Raw genomic sequence first — 13,545 nt, forward strand, 5'->3', positions numbered from 1 at the left:
TATAAAATGAGTTAAAACAAGTTTTTTTATGGGGGGGGGGTATTGTTTTATGTTTAAATTCCATTTAAATTAGTAAAAACAATAAAGTTAATTGAATCAATTTGTGTTGGGACAACATGAAGGAATTGTGTTCCATTTTTTACAGTGCATGATCCTTTAGAAATTGCTACAACATGCAAATTGTGGTGCTCACAAAACCTTCCTATCCGCTTGTTAAGTGTGAGGTCACGCGAAGCGGCTTCCGGGTCCAAGCGCTCTATTCAACTGAATGGGGAGACTCATGAAATGGTGATAGAAAACGTTTACAAAGCGATTTAATGCTTTCGAAAATCACGATCGCAGTATATATGTCCATGCCTAATATCCAATGGCCAGAAAGTGATACATTTTTTATAAATTGTTACATTTTTGGTATTTGTTATGCAGCAAGCCCAGAGATTGTTGTGTACACTATGATTTTATATAAAATTAACTTTAATGTGTGATAGGAATAAAACGCGATCATAAACAAATGATTTCTCCACTCAAATGAATGGCGGCTTGGACCCGGAAACAGTATTACATACGTCACAAACACGTCACCACTTAACAAGCGGATTCTTAATTTTGAAAACAGCTGGACTGCAAAGAATCATTGTGAAAGCCACATTTGTTTTGAAAGTTTTTAAGAGCTGCATTCCTGTTCTGAAATCTCACAGAAGTGTGCAGTAAAGTGGATAATCATGCAGGATGAAGGCAGCATTTGGTGTTAGGACTTTTCTGTAATTAGGACATCATTAATTACTCATAAGACAGCACTAGCTCTAATCCCCTCATGAACGCACTGTTAATTGGAGCAGAAGGAAGTGTGCAGGAGTTTAAGATGATATACCTTACCCAAAATGAAAGTGATGTCATCAGATCTATATGATTTTCTATCTTCTGCGGGGTGCAGAATATACTTTTAACAAACACAAATTCATATATCAAAACTTTATATTTGTCCTGGACAAGAGAAAAAAACCTTAAAGCTCAATGTGTCTGTATTAAACAGCTGTACTGGAAAGATTTATCTGTGTCCAGTGTGTGTGCTTTTTATATTTTTTCTTATTTATCAACTTTATCATATGTTCTGTATAGTAACCATTACTAGGGCTGTGCAATTAATTCAAATTTGATGATTATGAAAAGAAAATCATCAAGATAAAATGATTATTGTGTCATATCCCTCAACCTTTTAAGCTGTCTGCAGTCATTCCTCTGCATCTCACATTCCTTTTGTCGCCTGTTTTCATCATTATTATTAAATAAAAACCTTGGTTATATAGCCTACTGATAATTGTTTTAAATAATGATGATTACTATTACGATAAGAATAGTCATGATTATGATTTCCCATAATCGTGCAGCCTTAACCAGTATGGTGTTTTTAAATAAATATATAAATATATAAATATATATATATATATATATACACACAGCTGAAATCTTATTATTTATTAAAAGTATTTATCAAATGATGTCTAATAGATTCAAGAAAAATTCAAGATAATATTCTTTTCTTCTGGAGAGAGTCTTATTTGTTTTTTATTTTGGCTGGAATAAAAGCAGTTTTTAATTTTTTAAAAACAATTTTAGGTCAAAATTATGAGCCCCTTTAAGCTATTTTTTTTCAATAGTGTACAAAACAAACCATCATTATACAATAACTTGCCTAATTGCCCTAACCTGCTTAGTTAACCTTATTAACCTAGTTGAGCCTTTAAATGTCATTTTAGTTGGATAGAAGTGTCTTGAAATATATCTAGTCAAATATTATTTACTGTCATCATGACAAAGATAAAATAAGAGATATTAGAAATGAGTTATTAAAACTATTATGTTTAGAAATGTGTTGAAAAAAAATGTCTCTCCGTTAAACAGAAATTGGGGAAAAAAATAAACGGGGCTAATAATTAGGGGGGCTAATAATTCTGACTTCAACTGTATGAATGTGTGCGTGTATTCATACAGTTGATATATATATATATATATATATATATATATATATATATATATATATATATATATATATATATATATATATAGAATAGTATTTCACCAAGTAGGATATGTTCCAATCTGCCAGTCAGAATTAAGTGATATATTTAGTGTTTATGTTAAGTTTAGGCAGTTAGATTTATGCTCTTCTACTTGATTGTTACCCTCCAATTATTCAACTCTGATTTTGGTAATAATTTGCAGATATGGTTGAGTTTAGGGGTAGGGTACACTTTCCAACAAAAAATGTGTTCCAGGACCAACATAGATGTTAATCCAGGATTGCATCCTACTTGGCAAAATAATGATGTGCTACTGTAGATACAGTACTGTAAATGGTGTTACCCTGGACAACAAAAGTTGCAAGTTGCATATTTGAAGGAAAAGCCATCAATACATTTCTTTTATGCCAAAACAAATAATGAAAATATTAAGCAAAGACATTTTGTTAATTTCTTTTCATAAGTATTCATTCATTCATTTATTTTCCTTCAGCTTAGTCCCTTTATTCATCGGGGCTCGCCACAGCGGAATGAACCGCCAACTTATCCAGATAACTGGCCCAGCCGGGACTCGAACCAGTGACCTTTTTTGCTATGAGGCATCAGTGCTAACCACTAAGCCACTGTGCCGCCTTTCATAAATATGTCAGAGCTTACATTTTGATATGCATCTCTATAAGAACTTAAATCTGGACAACTTTATGGGTTATTTTCTTAAGGTTTTAATTCTTTTGAACCCCCCAGGTTGCTAATTTTTGGAAAAGATGTCCTATCCTAATAAACCATGCAGAAATAGAATAAAAAGACCCTTATGGCTGGTTTTGTGGCCCAAAGTTACACTGTAACCACAAACATAATGAGTTATGACCAAAAAACTCAAGAATTGTGTTGTTTCAGCTCATTTTAAATAAGTAGGTGTTGATGTTTTCATAAATTATTATATATTTTTTGAGAGCACATATATTTATATTGTACATTTTATGATTTTAGTTTTCCAATAACTAATATCAACTCTATGTTTCTAAACCCATTCTGAATTCCTAATGTCTATCAGATTGTCTAAAGATTGACATGATGACTGAATTGGGGACGCTTGAACAGCTTAAACCCACTGAACGTCCTCTGTTCTGATCAGCCATGTTGGCTCTGTCAGCCGCAGTTTCCTGATGTGTCAGCTGAAGTGAGTTCATCAGAGCTCCACTGGACTGATCAGAGTCTCTCAGTGAAACAGATGTGCTGCGGTCAGAGCTGGCAGAAAACTCTAGACAGCTGTCCATTATATAAGCAGAATAAAAGAGGCCAGACCCACCGAGAGAAGCTGCTGTCCACTCCATACATTCCTGCTCTTCACATTCTATACACACACACACACACACACACACACACACACACACACACACACACACACACACACACACACACACACACACACACACACACACACACACACACACACACACACACACACACACACTCTCTCTCAGTCACTGTAATTTATCATGAAGAGAACTTTTAATCACTGAGAAACTTTTAATATGATAAGTGGTTTAATTTAGCTTAATTTTGCTCATTTTTATTTAAACTGAATTTAAATAGTTTTTCTATTATTTTGATTTTACATGGATTTTATATCCCCATTTAGTAATATACAATTAAAGTCAGAATTATTAGCCCCCCCTTATTTTTATTTATTTTTTTTATTTAAATATTTCCCAAATGATGTTTAACAGAGCAAGGAAATGTTCACAGTATGTCTGATAATATTTTTTCTTCTGGAGAAAGTCTTGTTTGTTTTATTTCGGCTAGAATAAAAAGCAGTTTTTATTATTATTTTTTTTAAACATTTAAGTTTCGAAATTATTAGCCTCTTTAAGCTATATATTTTTTTCGATAGTCTACAGAACAAACCATCATTATACAGTAACTTGCCTAATTACCTCTAGTCAAATATTATTGACTGTCATCATGGCATAAAATATTTAAAAAATAAAATAAATCAGTTATTAGAAATGAGTTATTAAAACTATTATGTTTACAAATGTGTTGAAAAATCTTCTCTCCTTTAAACAGAAATTGGGGAAAAAAATAAACGGGGGGCTAATAATTCTGACTTCAACTATGTATATTTTATTTTATTATTGATTATTTTTTAAAAAGTTAATAATTTAGTTAATTTAATTTTAGCAAGTCATTTTTGTATCTATTTACTTTATTTATGTTTCAGTTTTAGAATTTAAATGATTAATTTTAAAGGGGTTATGAACTAACTCAGTTTTCTGCTGTTTCCCAAGGGGACACTTATAAGCTCCTTTCTCACATACAGACCTTTCTGGAAAATTATTGGCCATTTTCTGGAAAGGTCTGTATGTGTAAACAGGTGCTTTTTGAAAATACCGGTAAATTCATAAATTTTCCAGAAAGTGAAGTTGTACAGTAAAATTACTGGTAAGTTGCCGAAATGCTGCTCTGTGTGAACGCAGAAGAAAAAATTGCCGGAAAAGCGAATTCCCGATTAGAACGCACTAACGTGAGACGTCTACTCCAGCCAATCAGAACATTCAGACGCATTCACATCCATGCTGAATATAAATATAAAAGCCTTTGAATATTTTTCCAGACACATTTAGCTGCTAGATGTTAGTCAGATAACGTAAATACAATACTTAAAATATATTTCTAAATACAACAGATTTTACTAATACACCATCCAATTTCTGTATAAAAATAAAATGATGCTACCATTTTATAAAGATATTTTTACCCCCCTATAATTTGGCTCTGAAAATTGGCATTCTGAAAACAAACCAACGAAAGCTGTGGAATACTCAATGATTATAAATCTATAAATCTGAAATTGTATATTTTGTATTTCATTCACACAAATAAAACTATAAAAATCTAATATTTGAGTTGACCCAATAATTGCTGTCCTCTATCCTAAACATACAGCAAAAGTTCTCACTGACTTCTTGAAGTTCTTCACTCTGAAGTTCTTCTAAACATGCAGTGGTTTCATGGTCATCTGTACTGAAATGAGCATAAATCAGACCTGCTGTTAGTCTTTATATTGAGTGGAGCTGAACCTGTGAAACGTATGACCTGTGTGTGTTTGTGTGTCAGGAGTGCTTCATCTGCTGGATCACGATGAGCAGTATGTGTTCACTCTGCCCTCGGCCTTCGCCCGCTCCATCCTCACTGTGCCCTGGGTGGAGCTGGGCGGTAAAGTGTCCATCAGCTGTGCCAAGAGCGGATACTCGGCCACCGTTACCTTCCACACCAAACCCTTCTATGGAGGAAAAGTGCACAGGTTAGAGCAGAGAAACAGTGTGTTTGAGTGCAATAATTCACTATTTCACTGTTGAAATATTTTAGAAATATCTTAAGCATTTGGATTAAAGCTACTGTATAATCACTGAATTGAAGTCAAATTGAACCTCAGCATCTAAATCGATTCCAAGCCCTAATTTATTCCGATTATCTTACAGTGATTTGTGATTTTGATCTGCTTTTTTTTAGAGTGACGGCTGAGGTGAAGCACAACCCGAGTGGGACCATCGTGTGCAAGGCTCAGGGCGAGTGGAATGGGACGCTCGAGTTCACGTACAACAGCGGAGAAACCAAAGTCATCGACACCTCCAAACTGCCCGTCATCAAGAAAAAGATTCGGCCGCTTGATAAACAAGGCCAGTATGAGTCCAGGTGAGGAGAACTTACCTTTAAATGAGATTTACTTCTCATACCGTGGGAGCTTTAACAAGATTTAAGCATTTTATTTGATTCATTTGAATTATTTAATTAACTTGCATCCATTTTTATTCAGCATTGTTTCGATCCATTAAGATTAGAGTTGTCCAGTCTTGGTGATGATAAAAGCCCACAGATTTGAGTTGTTTTTCATGTGCTTTTATATTTTTATTTTTAAGCTTATTGTATAACATCAGTAGGAGCACTATGTAGGAGTAGTGCAAAACCATTGAAAAAAGAAAGTTTGCTAAATACTGTTCAAATGAGCTACATGTGGCAAACTGCTGGTTAAAGTGGAATAATAAAATAGAAGGTATAATCTGTTTATGAACCAGAAATGTAATTTTGTGTGTGTGTGTGTATAGTTTATATAAACCATTTTGTAAACAATAATAATGGCCCTAATGTATTTCCTGTTTTACATTTAAAATTTCCACAGTTCCACATATTGATAAATAACGTTATGACAGCTCTTTTAGCGTTGAGATATGATTGAATTGCCGCTTGATACATTTATTAAAATAGTTTGACAACAAGCAAGAAATATTCATCGGCCAATGACATCCCCCCATTGAAATGGTTTATATCAGGGATGGGCAAACTTGATCCTCGAGGGCCGGTGTCCCTGCAGAGTTTTGTTCCAACACTAGTCAAACACACCTGAACATGCTAATCAGTGTCTTTAAGATCACAAGAAATCTATAAGCAGGTGTGTTTGATTAGGGTTGGAGCTAAACTGTGCAGGACACCGGCCCTCCAGGACTGAGTTTGCCCACCCCTGGTCTATATACAGTGCTTAGCATATATAAGTACACCCTCACAAATCTTCTATCTATCTATATTCATATTTTTCAAAGGAAGCTATGCAATAATATTTGTGCATATACATTAGATTAGTCAGTACTGAAGAGCTGGAGCTGGAGCTTATCTAACAGAATAACTTACAATAACGGCCCAAAAACTAGTACACCCAAATTTGTCATAGTAAAATATTAAATACAAATTTCAAAAAAAGAGGAAAAATCAAGAGAAGCAAAAATATATGAAAAATTTAGTTGAAATTTTGTAGGTTGTATTTTTTATTTAATTATTCAATTATTATCTTTCAATTTCTAAATATGTTTGGTGACTAAAATATTATGTTAATAAATATATCTGTTTAATAAATCTGTTTTGTTCAAATGCACCAAAATGCATAGTCTATATCAGGGGCGGACTGGGACAAAAATTCAGCCCTGGCACTGTTGCCACACCAGCCCACATTACCACACCGACACAGCCCCACCCACGGACACGCACATTCGCTATTTATTTTGGTGTAAAGATGGTGAAATAATATGACATTCTTGCCAGATTTTGATTATGTCCGGGTAACCCTGGATTGGGTTGACCCATCTTGAAACCAGGTGGCAGTTGCCGATTGGGCCAAATGCTTGACATTTATTATTATTATTATTATTTTTATAATCATCATCATCATAATATCACATCTAGCAAGAGATAAAAGCTGTCTACACTTAAAAAAACAATACATATTGAAAAAAAAAAAAACTGACCGGCCCACATTTAAAAATTGGTCCGGTCCTTCTGGCATTTGCCAGAATTGCCAGATGGCCAGTCCGCCCCTGGTCTATATTCACATTTACAACATGGGGTGTACTGGGTGCATGGGGTGTACATGGGGTGTTATGCTTAGCACTGTAAGTCTTATATATATGTGTATATACAGTATATACGTTTCAATTATTAATATTAAAACAAATTGCTGAAGGAGACTAATAATATTGACCTTAAAATAGTTTTCAAAAAATTAAAAACTGCTTTTATTCCAGTCAAAATAATACAAATAAGACTGTCTCCAGAAAAAAAAAAAATATTATTGGAAATAATGTGAAAATTTCCTTACTTGATTAAATAATACTTGAGAAATATTTGAAAAAAAACAAAAATTTTACAGGAGGGACAATTTTTTTTTTATTATTTAACTGTATATGTACTTGTGTAAATGCATTTAATTTAATTTAATTTTAGTTTTTTATTGTAATTGGGAAGGGTTTATTTGTTAATTTTTGTTTAATCTGGGTTTTTTTCTATTAATTGCAATAGCCGGAATTATCTATCAAACTTTACACTGTAATAATGGACAAAAATACATTGGCTTAGTCCCTTTATTAATCTGGGGTCGCCACAGTGGAATGAACCGCCAACTTATCCAGCAAATGTATTACGCAGCGGATGCGCTTCGAGCTGCAACCCATCTCTGGGAAACATCCATACACACTCATTCACACTCATTCACTACAGACAATTTAGCCTACCCAATTCACCTGTACCATGTCTTTGGACTGTGGGGGAAACCGGAGCACCTGAACACAGGTAGAACATGCAAACTCCATACAGAAACCCCAACTGAGCCAGCCAAGGCTTGAACCAGCGACCTTCTTGCTGTGAGGCGACAGCACTACCTACTGCGCCACCACATAGCCTTAATAAACAAATGTGTTTGTTAATTTTTAGAATACTGTTCTTCTTGCACGAGTTTAATTTGTTCAAACAGAAGTGAAGTAAAGCTTTGCTCATAAGTTTACTGCGGTGAGTGTAAAGAGCAGAGTGTAAAGCTCTCAGTCAGTGTGGCGTTTGCACAGACACTTTAATGCAATCAGAAGAAGAGCTTTAAAGCAGCAGGATGCATGCACAACTCTGACCTCATTGATCCTACAGAGGCTTCAGGTCAAATTTAATAAAAAATTCAGCTGATTCATCATCTGAGGCTCGATCAATATGACTAGACAACAGCCTTTACTGAACGAGTTCTGCGCAGGAAACGTCTTCCGAAAATAATAACTATATTTTTAAGTACATTTCCAAGTATTAGATATTGTTTGCATATAACAGTTACTATTTAAAACATTTTATTTCTGAGTTACGCTTTATTTGAACCCTTTACACATTTGAAGCGAGTATAATAATGTCAAGAAGAAGGATTAGGGTTATGATTAGGATGTAGTCTACAAATAAACTTTACACTGTAAAATATAGTTTTTGTCCAGCCTTAGATATTTTTCAATAATGTTAAATACATTTTAATATACACATATTACCCAAATGATGTTTAACAGAGAAAATAAATGATTTTTTATGATGTTATTCTTCTGGTGAAAGTTGTGTTTCTTTTAATTTGGCTGGAATAAAGCATTTCTTTAAATCCAATGACTTGCCTAATTAACCTAGTTAAGCCTTTAAATTGCACTTTAAGGTGAACATTAGTATCTTGCAAAATATCTAGTAAAATATTACGTTCTGTCAGCATGAAAAAGACAAAAGAAATCAGTTATTAGAAATTAATTAAATGGCACCTGTTTTACCCCTTTTACAAGATGTAAGATAAGACTTTGGTGTCTCCAGAATGTGTCTATAAAGTTTCAGCTCAAAATACCCATCAGATCATTTATTATGTAATGTAGAATCTGCCCGTTTTGCTGTCTGAGTACAGTGTAGCTTTTTTGTAACCTGTGGCTTTAAATCCAAGTGAGCTGCTTCTCTCCGCCCACCACTCCAACTTGCGGGTCTGCTCATTAGTCAAAAATACCAAGTAAGTTTATTTGATGTATTTGTGGTGGAGTTTATTTAAGCCTTTCTGAAATGATGAGTCTCACATAAATGCTATTTGCAGTGAACACACACACAAACACACTGACACTAAGAATTACATAGCAATTTTACTGCCTTAATTACAAACGGTTTTGAAAATGTTTTAAACTTATAAAACTAATTATTGAAGAGCAGCTGATCACAGAGATTTGTAACATGTTTTAATGACAGTTTCTTTGCAAGAAATGTTCTGTGGGTGTGTGTACATGTTATTATGGAGACATTGCATCTGTCAATCAATTCGGTGGGGGTAAAACCACACTCCTATATCACGTTGGGGTGGACCTCAAAATGCGAGAGATTTGTATCCTATTTTAACAATATTAATTTTTGTTTCTGAATAATGTCTGAATACATAGAATTTGAAAATCAGTATGCGAGAAGTACCCTGATGACCTACTACTTCCAGCAAGATTCTGAAGTGTGCATCCAGTGCACAATGTGCTATCCCATAATATCCCACAAGAGAATTCATGAATGAGTGAAGCGACGCAACTCATGGGGTTAGGTTAAGTGATCGTGACAAAATGGTGGATGTAGTCCCATTCAAACTACTGACATTCATACTGTATAGAATATACTTTTCTTATGGCCGAGTAGTAAATTCAAGTTCAAATGCAGTACTTACTTAGTAGTAGGCGGTTTCGGACGCAGCCACCGCATACTTCCATACTATACAGTATACTAAAATCAGTATGCGAGCCAAATAGTATGTCCGAATTCATAGAATTCGAAAATCAGAATGCGAGAAGTAGCCGGATGACTTACTACTTCCGGCGAAATTCTGAAGTGCGCTCATGCCTGCTGTCCTATCCCATAATGCCTCGCAAGAGAATTCATGAATGGGAGTGAAGCTACGCAACTGACGCAGGTTGGTCACGTGACCATGACAAAAAGGCAAATGTAGTATGTCCGAATTCCATTCATACTTTTCACATTCCTGTTGTTTAGAACGTACTTTTTTAACAGCCGAGTTGTAAGTTTAAATTCAAATGCAGTAACTACTGATTATTAGGTGGTTTTATACGCAGCCATTGTGTTTCTACACCCCAATAAGACAAGTGGTGCTTGCTGCAGAGCCATTTGAGGAGAGCTGAGCTCCAGCGAGGGGGAGCTTTAGCTTGAGCTCCACCTTTTTTGCACTTCTTCTACGAGTGATGTCACTGGGGGTAGGGTTAGGGGTAGGGTTGGTGTACGCATTAAAACAGCTTACAGGACGAGGAGCGACAGCTCATGCTACCCCTTGCTGGAGCTCAGCTCTCCTTAAATGGCTCTGCAGCGAGCACCCTCTCCAATAAGACTGTGTACACACTATACCCACGTACACACAGTTCTGTCCAAACAGCTTTCAAAAGTTGATTTTCATCACAGGTGCCCTTTAAATTAATAAAACTATTATATTTAGGAATGTTTTGAAACAATCTTCTCTCCGGTACACAGAAATCTGAAAAAAATTTAATAGAAGTACGACTTTTTTTGGGAAACACTTGGGAAAGATTAGATTTTTATTATTATTTTTTTATTTCACAACAGGGCTAATCATTTTGTTTTCAACTTTGTGTATATATACAGAAATATATTTTGTTTAAACCTTAAAATGCTTTTAGCACATGTATGCCTTTAGCTGACACTTTTATTCCCCAAAGCCATTTTTCAAAACGCAGACAATAAATAATTCACTACATAAAACGCCAGATTTATTTACAGTTGTTTTGTTTTGTAAACCTTTTATCTAAAACAGTTTTCAGGTGGAATTTAGTGGCACATTCATTCATTTTCTTTACGGCTTAGTTCCTTTATTAATCTGAGGTCGCCACAGTGAAATGAACCGCCAACTTATCCAGCATATGTTTTACACAGCTCTTCCAGCCGCAACCCATCTCTGGAAAACCCATACACACTCATTTGCACACATGCGCAACGGATGCCCTTCCAGCTGCAACCCATCACTGGGAAACCCATACACACTCATTTGCACACATGCGCAACGGATGCCCTTCCAGCTGCAACCCATCACTGGGAAAGTGGCACGCTTATTTGAAGTGTATTATTCTGTAACAATATCTAATATATTTATTGTTAAATGTAATCATTTGTTGTATGAGCAGGTTTCCTCTGCCTTTCCCTAGCTTGTAAACAAAGTCTTTGTCTTCCAGCAATGTCGTGTATCAGCATGTGTGTGTGTGTTTGACAGGCGGCTTTGGCAGCAGGTGACGACAGCGCTGAAGGCTGGAGACATCGATGAAGCCACCGAACACAAACACCAGCTGGAGGAACGACAGAGAAGAGAAGGGAAGCAGAGATCCGCCAGCAGCAGCTCCTGGAAACCCAAATACTTCATTAAAGAGGTGAAGATTCCTCATCTGCAGCACACAACACATCAACAACACCTTAAACATCCTGCTCCACATCTGAAAAACCAGTCAAAGAGATTCAGGAATTTATATTTAGAATTAATTTGAGTCAAGCACAGCAAGTGATATTGAAGAAGCTCTTTAATTCGGCTGTTTTCATTCCACCAGACCACAAAAAGATTCATTTATATTTTGCTATTTAATGAACTGGTTTCTGTTTTAATATCTATTAAATTGGAATTTATTCATGCTGTGGAAAAAGTATGCCAAGAAAATATCCTCCACACCATTACACCACCACCACCAGCCTGAACCGTTGATACAAGGCAGGATGGATCCATGCTTACATGTTGTTGATGCCAAATTCTGAGCCTACCATCCCAATGTCGCAGCAAAAACCGAGATTCATAAAACCAGGCGCCATTTTTTTAATCTTCTATTGTCCAATTTTAGTGAGCCTCTGCGAATTGTAGCCTCAGTTTCCTGTTCTTAGCTGACATGAGTGGCACCCGGTGTGGTCTCCTGCTGCTGTAGCCCATCCGTCTCAAGGTTGGACGTGTAGGGATGCACCGATAACGTTCTGAGTATCGACTAATACAGATTCAATCCCGATAATGTGCCTTTTTTTTAAGCATAATACAGTTTCTATAGTTCTAGTGATAAACTCAAATAATATAACTTATTTAAAAATAACAGACCTATAGGCCTACTGTATATGACAGAGGACATAATCTAACTAAAAACATGATGCTTGCTGTAAACTAGGCTACATTATTTAAGCATTCGCTATGACATTGATCTGATCTGTTGTGGTCTAACTTATGTTTCCTTTTTTAATATTAAGATTTTTCTTTAAAATCTGTAATAGGCTTCCACTATTGACCCTAATCGTTGTTAAAATAACCTGCCTTTTAGCAAAGCCTGACGGTTTCCTGCAGGTTTGACCCAGACTAAACGAAACTGTCTTGAGGCCAGTTTTACTTAATAATCCCTCGCCAAATCTCACCGTGAGTGAGACAGAAATTTCAAAACAAGGTCTGCTTATATGCTTCAGAGCCAAAACACTAATTGGTCTGTTAAATAAAATGTTAATACAAATAAAATGATTTAAAATGAATAAAATGTGAAATATTTAGTTTCAGAGTAATGATTTTCTGTTAATGACAATACATATTGCGTCAGCAAGGGTCACCAACCTTTTTGATATATATATATATATATATATATATATATATATATATATATATATATATATATATATATATATATATATATATATATATATATATATATATATAACTTAATGTCATTAACAAATTTTACACCAATGCAGGTGTGATTTAAAAAGAATAGCTTCAAAAAATACTAGATTCAGCTTACTGGTTTGTGGTGCAATGGTGAGCTATTTTTAGAACAGGCCTGTGGGCAACTTATGTAATCCTCGTGGGCTACCCGGTGCCCGTGGGCACCATGTTGGTGACCCCTGGCGTCAGTTTCACTTTTATTAATTTAATCAACTACCTTGACCACAGTGAGCCAGGCTTTAAAAACTATTCGCAGCACTGAAAGTATTCCCCTTGGAAGAAAAAAACACAGTCGGAAGGATAAGAGAACAGAAACTTATAATATTACAGAATAATTTTACAGAGCAACACACATCTCATCTGCGCAGCCAGTGCGTGAATGAAGCGCTTGATGCATCGCTGACACAGCGCGCAGCCCTCCTGTTTCTGAAAACTCCTTCAAAACTTAGTAATACATTGTAAAGATCCTTA

The 13,545-nt window shown here is 35.3% G+C and overlaps 1 protein-coding gene across 5 annotated transcripts in view; it reads left to right on the forward strand.

The window, feature by feature from the left end:
- The window catches only part of osbpl10b (oxysterol binding protein-like 10b), a 106,187-nt gene that overhangs the window by 90,398 nt on the left and 2,244 nt on the right, over window positions 1-13,545 (forward strand). For all 5 annotated transcript variants that reach the window (XM_005158241.6, XM_068214206.2, XM_005158242.6 and 2 more), the window contains 3 exons: window positions 5,142-5,328; window positions 5,538-5,720; window positions 11,611-11,764. In XM_005158241.6, the coding sequence (XP_005158298.2) occupies window positions 5,142-5,328; window positions 5,538-5,720; window positions 11,611-11,764 (524 nt within the window). The remainder of the gene's footprint in view (window positions 1-5,141; window positions 5,329-5,537; window positions 5,721-11,610; window positions 11,765-13,545) is intronic.

This window comes from Danio rerio, chromosome 16 (genome assembly GCF_049306965.1).
Source record: "Danio rerio strain Tuebingen ecotype United States chromosome 16, GRCz12tu, whole genome shotgun sequence".
NCBI classification, from domain to species: domain Eukaryota; kingdom Metazoa; phylum Chordata; class Actinopteri; order Cypriniformes; family Danionidae; genus Danio; species Danio rerio.